Source organism: Protomyctophum bolini (genome assembly GCF_963924005.1).
Source record: "Protomyctophum bolini genome assembly, chromosome: 23".
Classification (NCBI taxonomy): domain Eukaryota; kingdom Metazoa; phylum Chordata; class Actinopteri; order Myctophiformes; family Myctophidae; genus Protomyctophum; species Protomyctophum bolini.
In genome coordinates, this window is record NC_137884.1 from 14,306,674 (window position 1) to 14,329,340 (window position 22,667).

Below are 22,667 nucleotides of genomic sequence, written 5' to 3' on the forward strand. Positions count from 1 at the left end.
TGAATAAACATCTGTATTGCCTTTTAGGCTTGGTTTAAATGATTTGCACAGTGCGCATATGACAAATACTTTCATGGGAAAAGAGGGCGATCTACAGCACTTCACATCACAAAGCTACTACTAGACAGTGGTTAACGGTCGATAGGGATGTGCCCATATGGAAATTCTTGGTCGATACCGATATGCCGATACTGATATATATATATATATGGCACGCACGCACGTGCACGCGCGTGCATGTGCGCATCGCATCGAGGCATGCACACAGAACAGCTGCATAGCCTAAGCCTATATAATGTTAAATAGTGTATGAGAGTTTCATACTCCATTCCCTTCACTGGCTTCCCGTCTCCTCTAGGATAGACTACAAGGTCTGCCTCCTCACCCATCAGTGCATCCACAGCAACGCCCCTTCCTATCTGAAGGAACTCATTGAACCCCCAGCCTCCACCCGCTCCCTCCGCTCTGGAAATTCAAACACACTCAAAACCACCAAAACAAAACTCCGCACCATGGGGGACCGGGCTTTCTGCTCAGCTGCTCCTCGGCTGTAGAACGCCCCCCCCCCCCCCCCCCCCCCCCCCGACCACCTGAGAGCACCACAATCGGTGGACGCTTTTAAAAGGGGACTTAAGACATTTATTTTTAACAAGGCATTTTGCCAGTTGGACCGTTAGATGCCCAATGTGCCTTTAAACCTTTTAGCAGTATACCATGAATTGTGCTAATTTTAGTCATTTTATATACTCATGCACTCTTTTATTTTATTCTTCTTCTCTTGTTGTAGCACTTTGAGATTTGCTTCAAATGTAAAGTGCGTTATAAATAAAATTTATTATTATTATTATTCTTATTAAACACAAAATTAGACTTAACATAGTCAGACAAATATCTTTACTGCACACTAGCGAAACTAAAAAGTTTGCTTCGGACAAATTAATCTGTTCTTTGATGGAGGAGGAGGCGGCATTCTTCTAGTGTGCAGAACACCACACAGCAGCAGTATAGCCTACTGGAGCCATAGCCTACTGCTGTAAGTGTGCATGCTTACCATATAGGCTACGTGTGCGCAGGTAAACAGTTAAAGCTGTTGTTATGCAAAGTAGTAGCCACTTGAATTCGGCACAGTACTTGACACGGTGTCTGGTGATGCGAGGTTGGTTAGCTGCGTCTTCTCTTGAATCTAGTGGGACGCATTCTAGCGTGCACCCACGTGCACCGTTCCCTTCCGTATATACCTGCGCGTGCACGTCAGAATTCTTTGGGTACCACGGCGTGGTACTGCGTTCTACGAGCATGACACCACTGCATACAGGCTTGTTGCGTCGAGGTGAAGCGATGTTTAATGTCTCATAGGTCGCTACCTCTGTCCCCTTCCCAGCCAATCAGGCGACCGGTGTCAAGCTGAACAGACGGAACCCCGGGTCCTTTTGACATTTCAAGCACCGCTGTGGTCCTCGCTCTGTAAACACGGACAGAAGCTAAATGTCAGCACGGCAAAGTGATTGTGTGTTTGTGCGTGTGCGTGCGTGTGTGTGTGTTACACTCATCCATTCACACACTCATGGGACAGTCCGTGAGTTGAATGTTCAATCCAGATTCGAGCAGAAGGAGGAAATAGTGTTGAGTCTGGTCGTATGAAATAATACTTTAAAGCCCTATACGAAAGAACATGCAACTCTGTGCGTGTGCGTGCATGTGAAGGTCTCCTCACACAATTACATTCTCACACTTCAAAGATCAAGATAGAATCTCATTGATATATTACACACACACACACGTTTTTTTTTCTTATCACTGCACCAGTGCACCACCATGGTTTGTTTTGCTTCTGTGTGTGAACGTGAACGAATGCGCGTGCACTATGACTTTATAAACTTTATGAGGAAAAAAGCGGGGATTGTGAAATCAAGCGAGCCCCGCACATTTCACACATTTTGCATATTTTGCGGGGAAATATGTGATTATTGCAGTGAATATATTATGTGCCCTTTGTGAAAACAATTGACCCCCACATAATCTGTGCCATTTGCCCAATTATGCAATGAATTCTGCGATCGCGTTTTTTTTCTAGAGGGTCTAATTAATGGAGATGAATCCGTCTCCATGTATAGGCAGGTTACTGAAAGCTCTGCTTTCATTGGCTCCTGGGGTTTTTCCAGTATTGAAACCAGTCCTCCCATTGGACCGGCTGGCAGGCTCCATCCATCCATACAGTGTAGCCTCCTCTCCTCTCCTCTCCTCTCCGTCGTTGCTAGGCAACCAGTGGTCTCCGGTTTCCCTACAGAGCTGCCCCGACTGTGTGTGTGTGTGTGTGTGTGTGTGTGTTTGTGTGTGTGTGTGTGTGTGTAATCCATTGAGAGTTGGTTGAGCGTGTGGAGCGGATCGATTCCAATCACTACAGATGACAGCAGAACACACACACACACACACACACACACACACACACACACACACACACACACACACACACACACACACACACACACAGAAAGTAAAAGGTCCTCTCATTGTTCACCTGCAGGGTGAAAGGGGGACGAAATAGAGGGAGGAGGGGGTGAAGAGAGCAGGTGATGATAAAGTGCAGAGAGTTAGAAAAACGCCAATACGGCTGGTGAGAAATGACCCGGCTATTGTTGTTTTAAACGGACCCATTGAAAACAGCGATGGGATGTGTGCGCACGCACACACACACACACACACACACACACACACACACACACACACACACACACACACACACACACAGAGAGACATGCGGTACTCTTAAACACACCACTTCAGTACATTAGTGGTCTATTATATTGACTGAACATACTCTACCTTCAGCGTTCTCTTACACACACACACACACACACACACACACACACACACACACACACACACATTGAATTAATTCATGCAGACTTTTTTTTCTCTTTTTTTCTCACATTCCCAAACTAATAATTAAATTGCTGGCCGGGTGGTTCCTCAGTAGCCGGAGACTCTGCCAGTCATTCAATTATTGTCTTGGGTATAACAAAAGGCTTCATGGGATGTATAGTCTTACAATAATGTGTGTGTGTGTGTGTGTGTGTGTGTCATCCACATGACTCCGAGAACCGTTCGCCCCACCGACTTCAAATTTGACACACGTTGCACACCACCACAGGGAGAGCAGTGCCCAGCCTTGAGTCATTTGCATACACTGTTGTCCAGAACCGCCACAAAAGGCTCTGGTAAGGCTCTGCCAGTGGACCCACCTGTACAATACCCAGCCTCTGCTGTCAGACACATGCAGTCAGACAGACACAGAATTCTCCATACTGTACAGGCACAAAAGGGTTCCCAAGTAGGCCTGCTGGTAGACGGGCACAGGTCTAGTCGATAGAAATTACACCCTTTTTTTGGGTGAACTTTTTTGGTTATGATCCTTGCACGCTACACGATTTAACCGCCTTGCTCGTTTGTGGCATGTCTCAGTGTGTGACACGAAAAAGGCTAAATCAAGATGACAGACTGTGTGTGTGTGTGTGACAGGGCTCAAGACTAACTTTTTTCACCACCGTCCCGGAACCGTCCCAAAATACAATTTGAACCGTCCCGAAGTAAATGTATACCGTCCCGGGATTTTTTTTTACAAAAAGCACCACTCAAATTGTGAAATTAATAAAATAAAGGTAAACCAAACATAGGCTACAAGTGTCCAAAATAAGTATATACCAAAGCAAAGTAAATAAAACAAATCAACTTCAAACTAAATAATTTAAGTTAAAACCAACAAGTGTCCCCGGCAGTTACAGTATTCCTATTGTAATAGAAATACAATTAAGCCAAACAAATAATGTACTGCATGTATTGAATACATGCAGTACATTAATTGTTTGGCTTCATGTTTCTTCTGTAGATACACTGATTTAGTCAAAATGCTCCCAGATGAAAAATAGGGCTTGGTTAAAAATGTTAATCGAATTAATCAGAGGCTTTGTAATTAATTAATCTAAATTAATCACATTTTAATCGCATATCAATATTCGACCTGAGAACAGTGATTTTTATTTTCAAATGGATTTTGTTATTTTGGTGTAGGCTACTTGATCAAGACCAACAGATAACGTGCAGCAATGCAGGTATATGAATACTCAAATGTCTATTACATGGTTGGCATGAGAAAACAAATAAAAACTACTTTATTAGGGGGAATACTAAGACGAAGGATCAATAAATAATAATAATAAATACAATCAATGTGGAATGAGAGCGTTTTGGTTTTGGGGTGTGCATTCCACAGTGTTGGGGCAGCAATTCCAGAACAATCTGAGCATTAGAAAACATCTGTTGCTTCAGATGATTATATACCAACATATTATTTAATGTCGACGCCAGCTAGCAAGCCTAGCATGGAAGCTAACGTTAAACGTTGGTGTAGTGTAGCCCCAATTGTCCATATGGAACCTTTCTGTGGCACACAACCATGGTCTTATCCACGCTTCCAACCGATAGTTTTTCAATCTAAATGTCTCATCCACGGGGCAAAAGCAATATAATTCCTATGATTCCGTTGGGTGAATGTAGTGTGTGCGTTGTTGTTGTCAACGGGAGGCATACTGTCCGACAGAGCATTGGTTGACGGCACGGCAAATTCTCATGCTGCTCATGGCTGCACACGAAATGCGCATTTTCAGTGTAAAAACTCCTCTCGTCCCGAAACCGTCCCGGATGAGATACATTTACGTCCCAAATAGATATTTTACAGTCCCCGGGACGTCGGGACGCCGTTAATCTTGAGCCCTGGTGTGTGAGCTGAAGTGAGTCTACCTGTCACATTGTGCAAAGCAGTGCACTCCGTAGAAGAGACTTGCCCTAATAATAGCTGTGATGTATTCAGTTAAATATACCTACAGTATGAAACAGCAGGGCGGTATGTGATTATCAGTTGTACATCATCCCGACTGTCTTCCACGCTCTCTCTCTCTCTCTCTCTCTCTCTCTCTCTCTGTCAGATTGCATTGCATTTGTTCACATTGCTTTATAATGAGACAAGTCTGATGGAATGCCATTGTGTCAATTATTGTCATGTCAGTGTCGTACATTGGCTTTCCCCTGCACTCGCTTAGCCAGTCCTTCACTAGTGGAAGTATAAGCTCTGTGACGGTATTGTCATTTTGGCCATGTGGCTTGGCGTGTATGAGACGTACACAGTGATATTCGAGAGTGTGTGTGTGTGTGTGTGTGTGAGAATTATTTTTCTGCTAAGTCCGTATATATACGAACCCCAACGTATACTCTGTGTATATAATGGTTGAGCCCCACGGCAGCTTTTAACATAGGTCCGGTTGCTATGGTAGAGCTGTCCTTGGTGGATCTTAATCCATACAAATTTCGGATTTAATTTGTGCCTTAATTTGTACCGCGTCGCTCACAACATGTAAACACTTCTGGCGAGAGGTAAACAGTGTGTGCTTGTGCTAATGATACTAAAGTGTGTGTTCCGAGTGTGTGTGGGGGGGGGGGCGGGCAAACTCCTGCTCTTGAAGTGAACGCGTATGGTGGCACTGGGAACGTCATAAATGCTAACTGCTAGCCCGTCAATAAAATAATTAACGGTGACTGCATTTAGAGAGCGCATACAAACAGCCACACTCTTCATTTTTGCAACATGGGCCTCAACTTTAAAGGCTTAAGTCTGACTCCATCATACGATCTATGAATAACTGAAGGACAAAGGTCTGCTCTCTCTCTCTCCCCCCTTCCCCCCCATGGGTGGAGGGGGTGGGGGGCTGTTTAACAGCCAAGTCACTGTCTGTGTTCAAACCAGTGCATCATTTTAATGATGGACAAACAAAAGAGGTGAAAACGTCTTTCTCTCTCTTGTTTGAGTTTTCGTCCCACGCTCCGTGCTTTCTCTTCTCTTCGTCCCATCCTCCATTGTCCTCCTGTATTCCTCTTCTCTTCGTCCCATCCTCTGTTGTCCTCCTGTATTCCTCTTCTCTTCGTCCCATCCTCCATTGTCCTCCTGTATTCCTCTTCTCTTCGTCCCATCCTCCGTTGTCCTCCTGTATTCCTCTTCTCTTCGTCCCATCCTCCGTTGTCCTCCTGTGTTCCTCTTCTCTCCGTCCCATCCTCCATTGTCCTCCTGTGTTCCTCTTCTCTTCGTCCCATCCTCCATTGTCCTTCTGTGTTCCTCTTCTCTTCGTCCCATCCTCCATTGTCCTCCTGTGTTCCTCTTCTCTTCGTCCCATCCTCCGTTGTCCTCCTGTATTCCTCTTCTCTTCGTCCCATCCTCCGTTGTCCTCCTGTATTCCTCTTCTCTTCGTCCCATCCTCCGTTGTCCTCCTGTATTCCTCTTCTCTTCGTCCCATCCTCCATTGTCCTCCTGTGTTCCTCTTCTCTCCGTCCCATCCTCTGTTGTCCTCCTGTATTCCTCTTCTCTTCGTCCCATCCTCCATTGTCCTCCTGTGTTCCTCTTCTCTCCGTCCCATCCTCCGTTGTCCTTCTGTGTTCCTCTCCTCCCCGTGATGTTGTCCTTTCTGTGCTGTCTCTTTAATTCTCTCCATTTTGTTTTATTCCCATGGACGTATAATTACATCCAAGCTGTCTGACTGTCATCTGCTCTCGTCCTCAACGTAGAGGTGACGATGATGGATGGACAGAGACGAATAAAGATGGACGGATGGATGACACATCGATATAGATATGCACAGCAAAACAAGAGGCTAGAAAGCCGAATCCATACAGCAGTATATACTGCTGTGTGTGTGTGTGTGTGTGTGTGTGTGTTGTGTAGATATCTGCTTTCAGAGGGCATCAGTGGTGGAAAGTAACTAAGTACTATTTGCTTAAGTACAACTTTTCAGGTATTTGTACTTCTGCAAAATGACTACTTTCTACTTTTGGTAATGTAAGTACATTTTAATGCCATTTTAATGTTTTTTGTACATTTTGAATTCCCGGCCGACTTTCACTTGTAACAGAGTACATCTATACTGCAGTAAGAATGTGAGTACTTTATTCCACCACCTCGGTAGTCTGTTCACCTTCATCTTATCCAATGACCTTCATATTGTCAAAAGGTCAAATGGTATCGCTGAAAAGGTCATGCTCCCCTAATGGGACGAGTGGAGTTGGATGGTAAGAAGATCTCGTAGTCCAGCTCAACGATATCGATCAACACATTTAGAGTGATGACATTCGTCCATGCTCGACTGACACGGTGCCATCTTGAAGACACAGACATTTAGTTTCCCAGTTGCCAAACATTTTTTGGGGGGTAATTTGATCGGGACATGCCAGCCTTATTTTTACATTATACATTATGTTTTTTTGGCTCAGAGACCTGTGTGCACACAAGTACACGCACACGCGCACGCGTGCACACAAACGCAGGCTTGGGCCAGATGCTGGAGGGGGCGACAGCGTCCCAGATCCTAGAATATGACGGGAACCAACTCAAAACTGGAGGCCACTGTAAGGTAGCCTGATTAAACCCTCTGGCTTGAACTGCACTGGGGGGGGAGAGAACGTGAGCTGGGTTTAGACCGTGGTGAGACAGGTTTGTTTTAGCCTACTGATGATGTGTTGTTGGCTGTTGCAATAGTAATCCTGCTCAGTACGAGAGGAGCCGCAGGTTCAGACATTTGGTGCCTGTGCTTGGCTGAGGAGCCAATGGGGCGACGCTATACCATCTGCGGGCTTATGACTGGCTAAGTCAGAATCCCGCCTAGAGCAGTGATTTTCAACCCTTTTCATACCAAGTCCCATCATTTCTTTGGCATTTGAGCTACGGACCACCTTTTGATGAGATTTATGCTGCATTCACATGGAATCAGTCATGGAGCAAGACGGTGAACGGAACAGGACGGCACGGCAGCGCGGCGGCCAGAACCGGCGGCGGTAACTGCAGACGGCATCAATCTTTTTAGTACCGTTCCGTTCCGTGCCGTCCAGCAGGTTTTGCCGTTTGCCGCCGTCTACTGCGTGCCTGATTCCATGTGAATGCAGCATTAGCCTCTCAGACCCAAAAATTATGCAAAGCCTACAGAGCTAGTTCAGGCAGGCAACTCGTGAGCGCGCCTATCTGATCAGACCGGCTATTTAAACCTATCTTATAGGCAGATAGGTTTAAATAGCCGCTCTGATACCTGCTCTTTCCTGGCTTCTCTCTCATGCTCATGAAGTTTTTACAAATCCCACCGCCTCCCCAGCATCCACCTGTATACAGTATATATCTATGCTCAATTATGCTCAATAAATATATTTTCTAAATTCACTCACAAGAGTTGTATGACTGAACTACAGCATATTTTGCTATCGTTGGATAAGATTTTGTCCACAATTCCATTCCAGGCAAAGACCAAAATTACAATTCTTCTACGTTCTCTAATCATATAGACTTCTTGTTCTTGTAAATGAAGTGATGCAGATGTATAACAATAATTTAACTCTTGAGAGTGTAAAATGACCCGTAAGGGTCCATTTGGTTTCATTTTACACTCAAGAGTTAAAGATCTAAAAGGGTCCATTTGGTTACTAACTCTCTTTAGCTGGAGACCACCTGGAACCCCCTCAAGGACCATTGGTGGTCCCCGGACCACTGGTTGAGAACCACTGGCCTAGACGTTAATATGTCCGTCCGTCCGTCAACATGGTGTTCTGAAGGAGGACTCTTTGTCTTTGTCCCCCGAGCACCTCCAGCCTGTGAGTGATTTATTGACGTGGAGCGCGAGCGTCGTCCGCAGGTCAGGTCCGTCAGGTCTGTCAACAGAGAACGCATTAGACTGGAGTGGAGCTAACATGTGTACTGTACGCATGCAGGGTCAAGAGATGGAGAGGAGAGAATATCATACAGTATATAGCATACCACCACTCGCAGTCAATATAGGCTATACTGTGTGTGTGTGTGTGTGTGTGTGTGTGTGTGTGTGTGTGTGTGTGTGTGCGCGTACCCTGCATAAATAAATATCATTTAAATGCAAATTGGGCTACAGCACAGTCAGGCATCAGAGAGAGAGAGAGAGAGAGAAAGAAGGGGAGAATGCTAGAGAAAACTTTGCAGAGAGAGAGCGATATGGAGAATGTTAAAACTATAATCATTGGGTTATGTACATTCAAATTCTCATCTATTGGAGGATAACAATAGAATGTACTCCCTAGACTTCAAAACAGCTGTTGGACCATGTGTGTGCGTGCGCGTGTGTTTGTGTGTGTGTGTGTGTGTGTGTGTGTGTGAGAGAGAGAGAGAGAGAGAGAGAGAGTGTGGGTGGCTCTGTGTTGCCATAGCGATAGGCTGAACTTACACTGAGGTCGAGGTTTGTACTGTAGATGCCGTTGCATGAGGCGAGGTGTAAAACATGCACGCGCGCGCACGCACAGCCATGCGTGCGCGCGCGCACACACACACACACACACACACACACACACACCTACGTATACTGTGCATTACACAGACGCATGTGTGATTGTGCGTATGCCTGCAGCGACAGCATCGTATGTGATAATTGCGTTGCTGATGAGGTTCTTATGGCCCCACCGGAGACACACTGGGACCGGGCGGCCCTCAGGCCCGCAGGTGACAAACAGATTGACAGAATATTAGATCACTGCACCTCAATGCACCACATTCAATGCACCAAGACACAACAGAGGGAGAGAGAGACAGAGAGAGAGAGGTGGAGATTTAGATCTCAAGAGACTTTGCCGGTCAAATAAAGCGTATACACAAAAAGGCAGTTGTCAGATAAAATCTGGAGAGATGGAGAGAGAGGAGACTCTGTGGAGCCGAGCAGGATGGGACGGCCATGAAATGCCAATTAGATCCAGAACAGTACGGTCTGCATCCATCCATCCATCCATCTGTACATAGCCTCGGTACACATGCAGGCATTCGGCTCAAACATGAGAAGCCGGGGGAAACCCGTTGGGAAATCTGGCATATAGGAAGTGGGAGCCAACTTATTTTTTATTTCGCTTCTTTATTTCGCTAACCAATAACAGAGGGGCGTCGCTCCAAATTTGGTGACGTCAGTGTACTCCGTTGTTTTCTACTGGGGGGGGGGGGGGTGAACCAATAGGATTCACTGACCGACACCCGCCCCTCTAGAGCAGACATCACACAGGCTGGGCCAGGCTATAGAACACACTCCTTTGAGCCTGCAATCCATCAGCGTCAGTCTGGACACAACATCACACCTCTCCAGTGGTGGAAAGTAACTAAGTATATTTACTTAACGGCAGACTGCTGGGCGAGCGCTGGCACTTTGGCATGGGGGGGTCAGATCAACATAGAATTAATTCTGTACTGGCCATATAAGGAGCATGTCTTGAGTGTACAGGGTTTGATGAGGTCAGATCAACAGGTCAGCTCCATATGGAGATCTAAGGGTGGTAGTGGGGGCAGTGCCTTGAGTGTACAGGGTTTGATGAGGGCCCAGGTAGGGCCGGGCCTTAATTTTCGGGCCTGTTGAGAACTCTAGTTTTCGCCGGCTGCCGGGCACGGCTGCACTGGTAACCTTGGGGCAGGCCCGTCTAGAGTTTGAATGGACACTGAAGAGGAAGGATGGATGGGGAAGGATCAACATAATATGGAATGTCATATATCCATCAGATGTAGAGTTGCTGGCCAATATTGATGACATCGGGGATCTCCATATATGGGCTTAATTGTAACAGCAGGTCGCATTTAATATGACATCAGGGACATCTCCATCCCTGATGATGTCACGAGACCTGGGCTTATTTGGGGGCATTTGTGTATGGGGATAATGAGTGACTGACGGGAAATGAACCATTTCCATAGAGCATTTAGCCCACTTGAAAGGCCATTTGAAAATGGCCAATCACTACGCTCACAATGCGTCGCAGTAGCGTGTAGATCTGCTATTTTCAAACTTACTTTTGGTACTTTAAGTACATTTTAATACCAATACATTTGTACTTTTACTCAAGTACATTTTGAATTCCGGACTTTTACTTTGATACTCTGTATTGATACTTTTACTTTAATTTTGCACTTTTTCCACCACTGATGTGTGTTTTAAATTCTGTCTTTTTTCCTTGTCTTTCCCTCCCTCCTTCTCTCTCTCCCTCTGTCACTTTCGCTCTATCTTTCTCTTTCTCTTAACTATTTTTCCATCAGTTTCGCTCTCATTCTCATTCTCTCTCCTTCTCTTCTCTCTCTCTCTCTCTCTCTCTCCACTGTATTCTCCCCTCTCTGTCTCTGTCCCTCTCTCTCCTTCCATCACTCGGTGTGTTCCGTGGTTCGGAGTAGCATATAACATCAAAGTGGACGTGTCGGCATCGTTTAGCTGTGATGAGCGTATCGATTAGTCAGAGCCGTTCATTAGCGTTCATCTGACATGGTGGAATCACATGTCACTCCTGATATACTGAGCGAGGTCATAATAATGCATTATGCGCAACACAGTATGCATCCGAATGCTGCGTTCACACGGGCAGAGGCAAAGCTACACCGTGTATTTGTTGCTGTTGGTCGGATGTAGTTTTAATGTCGTTGGCTTCCATTTCCAATGAATGGTAGACTGCAGCTTTGCATCTTCCCGCGTGAACTCGGCATTTAACTGGACCTTTGCTGCATGTCATTCCCATGCAGTCTCTCCCACAAATGGACCCTTTCCGGTCCGTTTGTTTACATGTTGTACCCTCTCAGAGTGACAAATGGGTCTATAGATATCGGCGTGTACAAATTACATGTGGTCTAATCCGTATGCATGCACACGCTTTTATGTATAAGCTGTGCAAGATTTTATATGCGTACATGTTTAATTCATACTTTGAATTAAACATGTCTTTATTGACTACAAGCAGAGGCACATCTTGTGTGTGTGTGTACTGTGTGTGCGCGAGTGTGTGTATTTATACATTTGAGCAGATGTAGAGTAGTAATTTGAGAGGGAGATGACGTGTGCGTGTGCATGTGTGTGCGTGTGTGTGTGTGTGTGTGTGCGTGTGTGTGTGTGTGTGTGTGTGTGTGTGTGTGTGTGTGTGAACATTGGCTCTGTGCAGGACCATTGGGATGCTCATTAGAGTCGCGGCAAGGCCTCTATTCATGCTAATTACCGCCTTTTACCCTGAAGTACTGTGTGCGCGCGCACAAACACACACACACACACACACACACACACACACACACACACACACACACACTGACATGTTTAGTGGAAGACGGCCGCTGGCAGCAGCACAATGAAAAGTGGCACAGCGTTTTGTTATGAGTCAAGGACGGACGGGGTGCCAGGAGGGACAAACCCAGTAGGAGACCGCCATGTTGAAAACCCAGCAAGCCCACGCAGGCGCTAGCTGGCCCATCTCCATGTCCATCTAGGAACAAAGACATAGGCTACCGTGTGTGTGTGTGTGTGTGTGTGTGTGTGTGTGTGTGTGTGTGTGTGGGTGTGTGCGTGCGTGTGTGTGCATTTGTATTTTTATACTGGTGAGGGCCAAAACAGTGTAGATATAGACAATCACAAGAGAAATGGACAAATGGTTTTTTTAGGATTAGAAACTATTTTTAGAGTTAGGCTGCAGGGTTTGGGTTGGAGTTCTGGCTGATTTATTATTAGTTATGCCAAATTATTGTGCACCGAAAATTGCGGATCCACAACCTCACAGCGCGTTGAATCTCACAATGCTTGTAAATACACGTGTGTGTGTGTGTGTGTGTGTGTGTGTGTGTGTGTGTGTGTGTGTGTGTGTGTGTGTGTGTGTGTGTGTGTGTGTGTGTGTGTGTGTGTGTGTGTGTGTGTGTGTGTGTGTGTGTGTGTGTGTGTGTGTGTGTGTGTGGTGCACGTGCAGAAGATTATTATAATTATTAAAATAATTCATCAGTGTATTATGTCGAAATTGTTGAATGGTGTTTGATTTTTGAGGCTGTCAATGAAATGCTTCATAATGACTGTAATTATGTTATGAAAACTAAATCCATTGAATTCTGGTAGTGTGCAAATGGAACCAAATGGACCCTTACGGGTTACACTGCACCGTGCATGAAATATTGATCACGTATTCCACCGTGTTTTACGATGGAGTATATTGATTTTCACAATGTACAATACAAACACGTACAGATCACAGCAGTATTAGGTGTCAATCTGTAAACCGTTGTCTTGGACAATTCCCAGCTATAGAATGTTTGTGTGTTTGTCCCAGCCTTAAGGGCCTTTCAAACGGGAAGCGAGGAACGCACACGTTGTTGCCTGGATCAACGACAGGTCTGCTTAAGAGGGGCGCGACAACGCAAGCGTAAAAACAAAAAGCTAAACAGAATCCAGGTCTGGTGAGTCGCGGCGTGTGCACGCAACGAGCACGCGCAAAACAAATTCACGGGACCGCACTCACGTAAATACGCTTGCGTTGTCACACCGCGACTTCTCCGTGCAAAAAACGCAGGTCCCATTGAAAATGAACTAGAGGCGCGTTATAGCGTCTACACTACAGCGTAGGTCTTGCCCAGCATGGTGTGTGGTGCGTGTGCGTGTGTTTGCCCATGCAGGCATACAAGCCTCAGAATCTCTTTCAACAGCTTTCATCAGAACCAATGGAAGCTATAGAAATACAGTAGGGTTGAGAATGTGGGTGTACTGTGTGTACACAGTATACGTTTCCTGTTGATGAAACAAGCAGACAGATCGGCCCAGCGACTGTCTGAAGAATAATTACATATGCTAATGATTTACAGTAGGCTATGCAGCAGTATATGCTTATGGGGGCATTTCACATCATTAGAGTCTCATTAGCAAACCTCTCCGAGTGCTCCATCGTGGTGACGGTCAGTCAGGAATGTGTGACCAAGCCGCAGTCTTATTAACCTCTTAAACTCCATATTATGGTTGACCGAAGTTCCTCTGCGATTTATTTGCGTTGCCAGACTGTTGCCTCTCGCAAGTTTCTCTCATATCATGAGTAAAATATAAAGTGGAAGTGGAGCCTCCTTACAGTCGCGCTAATTTATCCTAATATAATATAGAAATCATCTAAGCATACAGCTTGCTGCTTATAGTTATTGTTGTGAACGGAAATGACAAACAGATTACTCTGATTTCGGGAGGTGTAGTTCCAGATATCATTCAGAGATTGTGGAATAGTCATGTGCCGTTTGAGAACTTCTCTTCATGTCCTGCCATTGGCAATAGGGAATGCAAGGCTGACGTCACGGTAGCCCTACTGGCCAATCAAAATGGCACCGGCCATTTTGATTTTGATGGCCTACATATTAGATCTGTGCCATCAAGTGTATAAAGTTGGTGTTTGAGTGTTTTAGTGCACAGTGCTAGGGCTGGGATTTATTAAGCCTACTTGAGTAGGCTACTTGTTGTGTGAAATACAAGTAGGCTTCTCACTATGAAGTAGATCGTGAGAGCATTGTCAGAACATTGTCAGTGAGAAAGGGGGTGGGGCATTTCCCAAGGTGTTATATGTTAATTCTAGTCAAATTCTCTAAATAGACAGAGATCCTCTGCTACACTAGACATGCATTGAGTTGGAATGGCACATCTGTCACGTCTCAAAAACAGCAGAGGTTGTAGATCAGCTATGTTTGGTAATCAGGCGTTCGCTTCCTTCTGAGAGATGTGGGTTTAATAACATGAATATTCATCCGGGTGTGATTTACATTAGTGAATGATATGTGCAATCTTTTAAGCAGCGTTTACCCCACCTGAAGCTAATCTAGTTCCCATGTGCTCCCAAAACCCTTTGAACTCTATGGCGCTCTGTGTGAGATTATGCAAATGGCACGGAGAGTCATCGTTTTTTCTCCCGAGCGCGGAGCGGGCGGGCTGTTCTGTCCTTTTATAAAGGAGACATAAAGCTCCTTATGTACCTTCTCCATTCCCCTCCCGGTGGGTTCGTTGTACTGTGAGGATGGCGGGACGTTGCTGTTAAACCTGTAATGAGCATTATGTCCTACCGAGAGTCCATGCTTATGAACGTGTGTGTGTGTGTGTGTGTGTGTGTGTGTGTGTGTGTGTGTGTGTGTGTGTGTGTGTGTGTGTGTGTGTGTGTGTGTGTGTGTGTGTGTGTGTGTGTGTGTGTGTGTGTGTGTGTGTGTGTGTGTGTGTGTGTGTGTGTGTGTGTGTGTGTGTGTGTGTGTGTGTGTGTGTGTGTGTGTGTGTGTGTGTGTTGCAGGTACTGAAGATCAGCCACACAGGACACAGGAAACGGATCTTGGCTTCGTTGGGCGACAGACTACACGAGGACACGCCACAGAAGCCTCCGCGGGCCATCTCGCTTCGGGTGAGTCTTTGGGCGTGCGTGTGTGTTAGGGCTGCCTGCAACTATTGATTATTCTCTCAATTACTTTTTAATTATTATATATTTTTTAATCAATTACACAAAATAAGCAATTTTAATAAAGTAATGGACTCGTCTAGTTCGATTAAGTGTTGCACCCATTGTGTGTGTATGTGTGTGTGTGTGTGTGTGTGTGTGTTATCCGAACCACATTGAACGTTGCGACGAAACTAAAATGTCTCAAAAGAAGTGCCAGATGAAGATTAATCACCTTTTTCCGTCCCAAACGGTTGCGACGGCCCGCCGAGGGAACTCTCGCGCTGCTGTAGCTAAAACCCAACTGATTAGCCGAGTCTCCTGGGCAGACACAAAATGGCCGACGCTCAGCGGCTGCCTTCCTTCTTTTTCTCCCCTTCCAGCCAGTCGGCTCGTCCCAGATAGTAATCTAATCACGAGCAACCGGTGTTGCGTTCTGATGTTCTTTTAACAGCCCCTCGTTCCCTGTGCGCCCTGAGGGCCAGGGAAAGGCCTCCACTCCTGGGACTCCATTTGACGTGTCTGCCAGGTTGAGTATGTTCCTCGTCAGACTCCAAAAGGCCAGCGCGCCTGCCCTGCTTCCAGAGCACAAATGAGTCACAGGCGGTTAGAGCGCAGCGAAACATGCTGGGAGTTGTAGGCTACGGGGTGAATGATGATGACACTACAACTCAGGGACTGAAATCGTTCACAGTCACAAGCAGCAAGATCCTGAGTGCCGCTGACAGACCCCTTGCAATTACAAACATAGCTGCAAGCAGCAATACAGGGGCCAAGAAATGCAAAAGGTTATGTGCAATATGCAGAATAAGCCATAGAAACACAATAGACTGACGTCGAGAGATCATGCAATTAACAAATGAGCATTGGAAACAGCTGAGCAGAGTTCTGAGATATTGGGAATATGAAAATGTCTGCTTTATTATGTTGCTTATAATGGCAGGTTTCAAACTCCTTAAAGGGACACTTCACCCTTTTTGCAAAAAAATATATGTTAATGACGTTTAGAAGCTTTAGAACACTTTCCTGGGGGTCTTTATGTGTGTAATATGTGGTTTTAGATATTTTAGATTGTAGCAGTGAGCCTGTTGTCTCTGATGTCATGGACACTGGGCTCACTTCCTTCCTGGACTACATGTTGTCTCAGTAAGACAGCTCTCCCCCCTATCCACAAGGAGGAGCAGTGCACCAAAGAATTATGGGAATTGTAGTCCAGGAAGGTAGTGAGACCAGTGTCCATGACATCAGAGACAACAGGCTCACTGCTACAATCTAAAATATCTAAAACCACATATTACACACATAAATACCCCCAGGAAAGTGATCTAAAGCTTCTAAATGTCATTAACATATATCTTTTTGCAAAAAGGGTGAAGTGTCCCTTTAAGATGTCAGCTGTCAACGTTTTGCCAATGTCTCTGCTTCATCTGCTCAACAGAAACAATTCTAGTATTCTGATCAGGCTAAAACTTTTCATCACTATTCCTGGTCAGTAATTATTTTGTCTGGGATCGAAGCTGTGACCTTCTATTTCCCTGGCATCCACCTCTCTACACGTTCATCCTAGTTCAAAGAGACTATACAACGTAATCCATGAAGCTATCTGTCTAAACAACATGCCATCTATCTTGTGTGGTCAAGAAAATGCAAATAAAGATATTCTGAACAAGTAACCAACATTCTGTAACTGCATAGAAACACTTTGTCGCCATGTTAAAAGAAGACAAGAAGGGATAAACTAGCGTTCATCACTTGAATGGGTTCAGCCCATTCTCTACGCTGCATAGCTCTTCAAGGAATGCCTTGTGTAAAGGATGGATGATGCTGTGCCACTCAACCATTAGAAAGTTTTAACCCATTCTGACCTGAGATCAGATTCATACGAGGTTTCCCACTGGACACACACTGGTTTGATTAACCCATTCTGACCTGAGATCAGATTTTAAAAAATGTCAGTCGTTCTTCGATTTTTCAAAAATAGCAGACCTACAAGCTCGTAGCGCGCCACTCGGTGGCGCGCTATGAGCTTGTAGATCTGCTATTTTTCAATAGCTAAAGCATAACATGACGCTAACACCAAAACGGGTTCCCGGTCAGAATGGGTTAATTAAAATCCTTTGAATTATCGCCAGCATCCTCCTTCTGATTACGAAGCACGTTCCATCTGCTCACGGCGTGACACTGTGTCACATTACGATGTGAGTGTGACTGTGTGAGGCGCACTGGTCACCGAATGGATAGCTCGTTAGCTAATAGGGCTGCCGTAATTGTCCAAAAATTGGATTCGGATATTCGTTTTAAAAACCCACGTGGATTCGAACAATTCGAGCCATTCGGATTTCGGATTTCAATTCGAGCCAATCGGATTTTTTAATAATTATATTTACACCAATACAACCTGAGACATAACATTTAAGATCGCATTGCTGGCGCAACTCTCTCTCTCCGCGCATTGGTGTTGCTGAAAACTGAGATGGAACGGAACGCATACATTCTCCCTTCTCCAGTAAAACATTTTTCTTAAATGAGCAATCCTACCACACAGCCTTATCAAAACGAGGCACGGAGGCAGTGTTAATTCTGCTGCATTATTATTATCTGTGGACTGTGCGTCTGCTGCCGAGTGCCGACGTTATGAAACTTTTTAGCTGGATAGCGCCTGCGCTCCGCTGTTATGCTCAAATGAGTGACCCTAAAGAATTCTGAGGCAACACGGCTGGAGACGAGGCAGCCAATCAGAACTGCGCTGCGCTGCGCTGTATAGTCTGTGTTTAGGAAATGATTTATTCTTCAATGTATGCCGTTGTCGGCGTGTCGCGTGGCAAATATAACTAATCTACAAGCTCACAAGTCACAACGCTTACCCATGGCACCGAAAACTAATAATAATAATAAATAAAAAAATATTTTTTATTATTATTTTTAATTCGAACCTTAATTTTATATATTCGGTTATTAATTATTTTTTTTGATTCGAATCTATATTCGGATATAGAATATTCGTTGGCAGCACTATTAGCTAACCACTTAATCACAATGTGCCCACTTCGATTCCTTCTGGATACCTGTGTTGCATCTCGCTGTCTCCCTCTACACAGTCTCCAGTCTACACTCTCACAGGGGAGTGGCACAAACAAGCTAATGTATTCGTGGTTGCAGACAAGTCAAGAGAACACGTGTCTATAACAGTCTAGTTTCTTGGGACATTTGTGGTCGTATAGTGACTACATCTGTCATTATAAATATAAGATTTTTCTGTGATTATCTTAGTTTTAAGGGTAACTGTTGTATAATTGCAATATTACACTCGAGGGTGTTCTTCATCATCATTAATGCACCTCTGCGATACCTTTCGAAACCATATAGGCGTGCATTAATGACAATAAAGAACACGCTCTCGTGTAATATCGCTTAATTCACACGCAACAGTGCCATTATCATGTGTACTGTAGTACTGTAGGCTATGCAGTCCTCTCACCACCTCCCCCCTCCCCCAGGAGCCCGGCGGTAACCACACGCCGCCACAGCTCAGCCCGTCGCAGCAGGCAGCGTATACGGCGGTGGGGGTCCCCGGGGGCTCTCTGGACGTGCAGCACCTCATCATGCAGGCGGACGCGGCGCGGCGGCGCCAGCAGCATCAGCAGCAGCAACGCAGCACCAACGACAACTACTTTGAGGACGTGCTGCCGCGAAGCAAGCTGGAGCGACAGATGGCACAAGTCAGCATGGTGAGGAGGGGAGGGAGAGGGGGCGGGGGGAGGGGAGGGGGGAGAGAGGAGAGAGAGAGAGAGGAGAGAGAGAGAGAGAGAGAGAGAGAGAGAGAGAGAGGCATGCAGATAAGACTGGAGCAGAGATACAAGTGAAGGCATAGCCATTGGGTGACAATAGCAGGTCTACAGAGCTTCAAGTATATCTGCATTGAAGGAAGCATGAGCTCAGGTCGGGGCTCTACCCAGGTTGGCAGACGGAGAGACTCTGGTCAACAGGTTTTAAATGGTTAAATCACTAAGGTGGAGAGGATACATGTAAATGAGATGGATTCATTATGCGATCAAGTGATTATTTTTTTTAATGTTTTTGGCTTGGCTAATTTGTTTACCATTAACGTTATAATGGTATTTCAGCATTTCATTGATCTTTCAAACACGGCGTCCTCGGTTACAACACAATGTAATTTATATGGGTAATGGGTTACAATCATGAAATGAACTCACTCTAGACTGGTAATTAATTGTAGAACTTGACTGCTATTGATGAAGCTTTACTATTAATGTTCCCTAGTGTGAGGATTTAATGCTTTTATTATCTTTGTAAATGAGGATGGTTATTGCACAAGAGATTACAGCACAGTAAAACACACTTCTGACTGACAAATGCGCTTTCTATCTGCCAAACACATCCATTATGAACTCATTCATACCTTCATGTGCAGCCATGTGGACATCATTTTAGAAGCTTATATTATCTCTGGAACCTACAGTAGTCAAACTAAATGTAAAACCTCAACTAGAAAGTGCAAAACAGGATGGGGGGCTTCAAATATGATTATTTTGGGGGGCCTGAAAAGGTTGAGAACCACTGCTGCAGCAGATGGCAAATTTAAATGAAAGTAGTTTTCTGGAAAAGCCAAAGATTTAAGTTCTCAAATGATGTATTGATGTATGTTGTATGTATTGTATTTCATGTTCCTACTTACAAAGGCTGAGAAATATGTTATTATTCAATGTTAACGATTCTGTCAAGTTTTTCCGAAAACCCTCAGGTTTTAGGAGCTCATTTACAAAAATGCCTTGGGTTTTAGATGGTGTTTTTAGAATTTAACCAGCTCAGTTGCCTTGTGTTGTGAGTGTCCGCCCTGGGACTGGGAGGTTTGGGTTTGATCCCCGGCCATACCAAAGTCTCTGAAAAATGGGCCCCAGTGCCTCCTAGCCTCGGTCCCAGTGCCTCCTAGCATCGGTCCCAGTGCCTCCTAGCATCGGTCCCAGTGCCTCCTAGCCTCGGTCCCAGTGCCTCCTAGCCTCGGTCCCAGTGCCTCCTAGCCTCGGTCCCAGTGCCTCCTAGCCTCGGTCCCAGTGCCTCCTAGCCTCGGTCCCAGTGCCTCCTAGCATCGGTCCCAGTGCCTCCTAGCCTCGGTCCCAGTGCCTCCTAGCCTCGGTCCCAGTGCCTCCTAGCCTCGGTCCCAGTGCCTCCTAGCCTCGGTCCCAGTGCCTCCTAGCATCGGTCCCAGTGCCTCCTAGCCTCGGTCCCAGTGCCTCCTAGCATCGGTCCCAGTGCCTCCTAGCATCGGTCCCAGCCTTACTCATCTGCGAAGAGAGAAGCCTGCATGGTCATTGGTCTCAACCTAAGGCAGAGAGTGCATACGCGGAAATGTCGGGCCGGAACATCCGTCAGATGTATTACGATATTTTTCGACCAATCACAACACTTGTTTCATTCACGGATAATGTAAACAGATTTGTAAAGCACCAATATGTAATTTCCTTGAGCGCTACTTCCGTCAAAATTCCAGCAATGCACTGTACAGTCTATATCTTGCCCAGCGTGAGTGCCTCCCTGCTTGGCCCTCAGCATCACGGGTTGGAGATTGGGTTGGAGTACCTGCAACATACTAGCGTCATGTCCAGGGGGTGTACTTGTACATCAAGCTTCCTCACGCTACAGAAACAATAGGCTCCTGCACTATGGGCCTCATGGCTCTGCAAGGCTTACTTACTCTTTAGAATTGGCCTCAGGTCTAAAAGCCTCCAACACTATCCTTGTGGGACAGTGAGGGACATGCTACCATTACCTGAGACGTAGATTTTGATATAATGTCCAACTTAATAATAAAAATAATCTATTGTGCCCCTTCGCATATACCGTAAATCCTCTTTTAGGAACCCGGGCTATTATTTACTCAACCGATTCCGATACCAGGGTTTTATTGGAAGGAGGCAGCTATAAGAAGGGAGGAATTTATTTCTAATTTTCAAACCGATCATAATGAATGAAACCACATTTTGTGTCAGTTTTACCCAGTAAAATGTACTGAGCCCATTTATTGAAACCAAGTACCATAAAATGTCTGCCTTGGTAGTGCAATCAAATAAACAATATTGAGGTACCGGTAGGTTACCGGTATCTTGGTAAACATGAACACTATACCATTATATGGTATACAGTAACAACAATAACAAATTTCACAATTGTAAGTATAGAGATGACTGAACAAACATACCTTGGCGTAACAGTCAGCTTGAGCCATATATTTAAACAAAAAAAAGCCTACTAGTGCAATCACACAAACAATTGAGGTAGACTATCTTGGTAAACATTAGTAACACTAACAACACAATTGTAAAAAATAAAATAAAAAAGCTTACTGATAGTGCAAAAACAATTCTGAGGTCGGTTGGTAAACACTAACACCATACCATTATTATGGTAGCCAGCAGCATACGGTATAACAATAATGAGAGAGAGAGAGAGAGAGAGAGAGAGAGAGAGAGAGAGAAACCACATGCCGTGCAATGTGTGCAGCAGTATTACGCACAGGACGCAGCATGAGAACGACAGAGAGGGAGGGAGAGAGAGAGAGAGAGAGGGAGGGGGGGTCGCGTTAGCAACAAGCGGCTAACAGCATACCGGGGTAGGGCAATAAAGGATAGATCCGTCAGGAACATGGGGGCCTCCGCCCGCGGTGACCGCGGCCCCATGTTGCAAAGCGATCTATCCTTTATTGCCCTATCGGTATGCTGTTAGGCGTCAGACAATGTCACAGTGAAACAATAAATTGTGGGCTCAAATAAAATGCGCAACAGCAGCTTCAGCAAAACAGTCAAACAAAAAAAAAAAGCCTTTTTTTTTGTACAGCCTACAATCCGCTATGTAGCTTACAAATGAAAGTGCAACAGATTGTAAAGTGAAATCACCTTACCTTACTGGTAAAACAACGATTACAGATCACTCACTAGTCACTGCCCAGTCCTCCAATTCGCCATCGTCTCCGCTAGCAGCATTGTCCTCATCATCCAGTACAACAAGTTCGTTGTTTAGCAACTCCTCTTCGTCCTCTTCGTTTTCCTCGGCTGCGAGCCTGTTCTCATCTTGCTGTCGGAGACGCAGTTGGACCAGAGCCTCTCGTCCTGTGGCGCAGGGCTGTCCCTCCCTGAAGCACAGGATGCGGTCGTCTTCACTCCCGTCAGGGTTCACAGTCTGTCCACACACTTTGAAAGACTTTATGATCATATCTTTGTCCAACTTGTCCCAGGCTTTGAGCACCCAGGCCACAAGCAGGCGGCGGGCGGGGGCTCTTGGGTTACCTCCGGTCGTGAATGTCTTGTCCACGTCTCCAGCCATCCACTGATCGTAGGACTCATGTAGACTCGCCTTGAAGGGCTGATTCCACATCACATCAGGTGCTTGGA

The 22,667-nt window shown here is 45.5% G+C and overlaps 1 protein-coding gene across 1 annotated transcript in view; it reads left to right on the forward strand.

Annotated features, from left to right (window-relative positions):
* The window catches only part of anks1b (ankyrin repeat and sterile alpha motif domain containing 1B), a 252,885-nt gene that overhangs the window by 205,181 nt on the left and 25,037 nt on the right, over window positions 1–22,667 (forward strand). Inside the window, exons 21-22 of the mRNA XM_080757040.1 lie at window positions 15,121–15,228; window positions 18,759–18,989. Of these exons, the coding sequence (XP_080613166.1) occupies window positions 15,121–15,228; window positions 18,759–18,989 (339 nt within the window). The remainder of the gene's footprint in view (window positions 1–15,120; window positions 15,229–18,758; window positions 18,990–22,667) is intronic.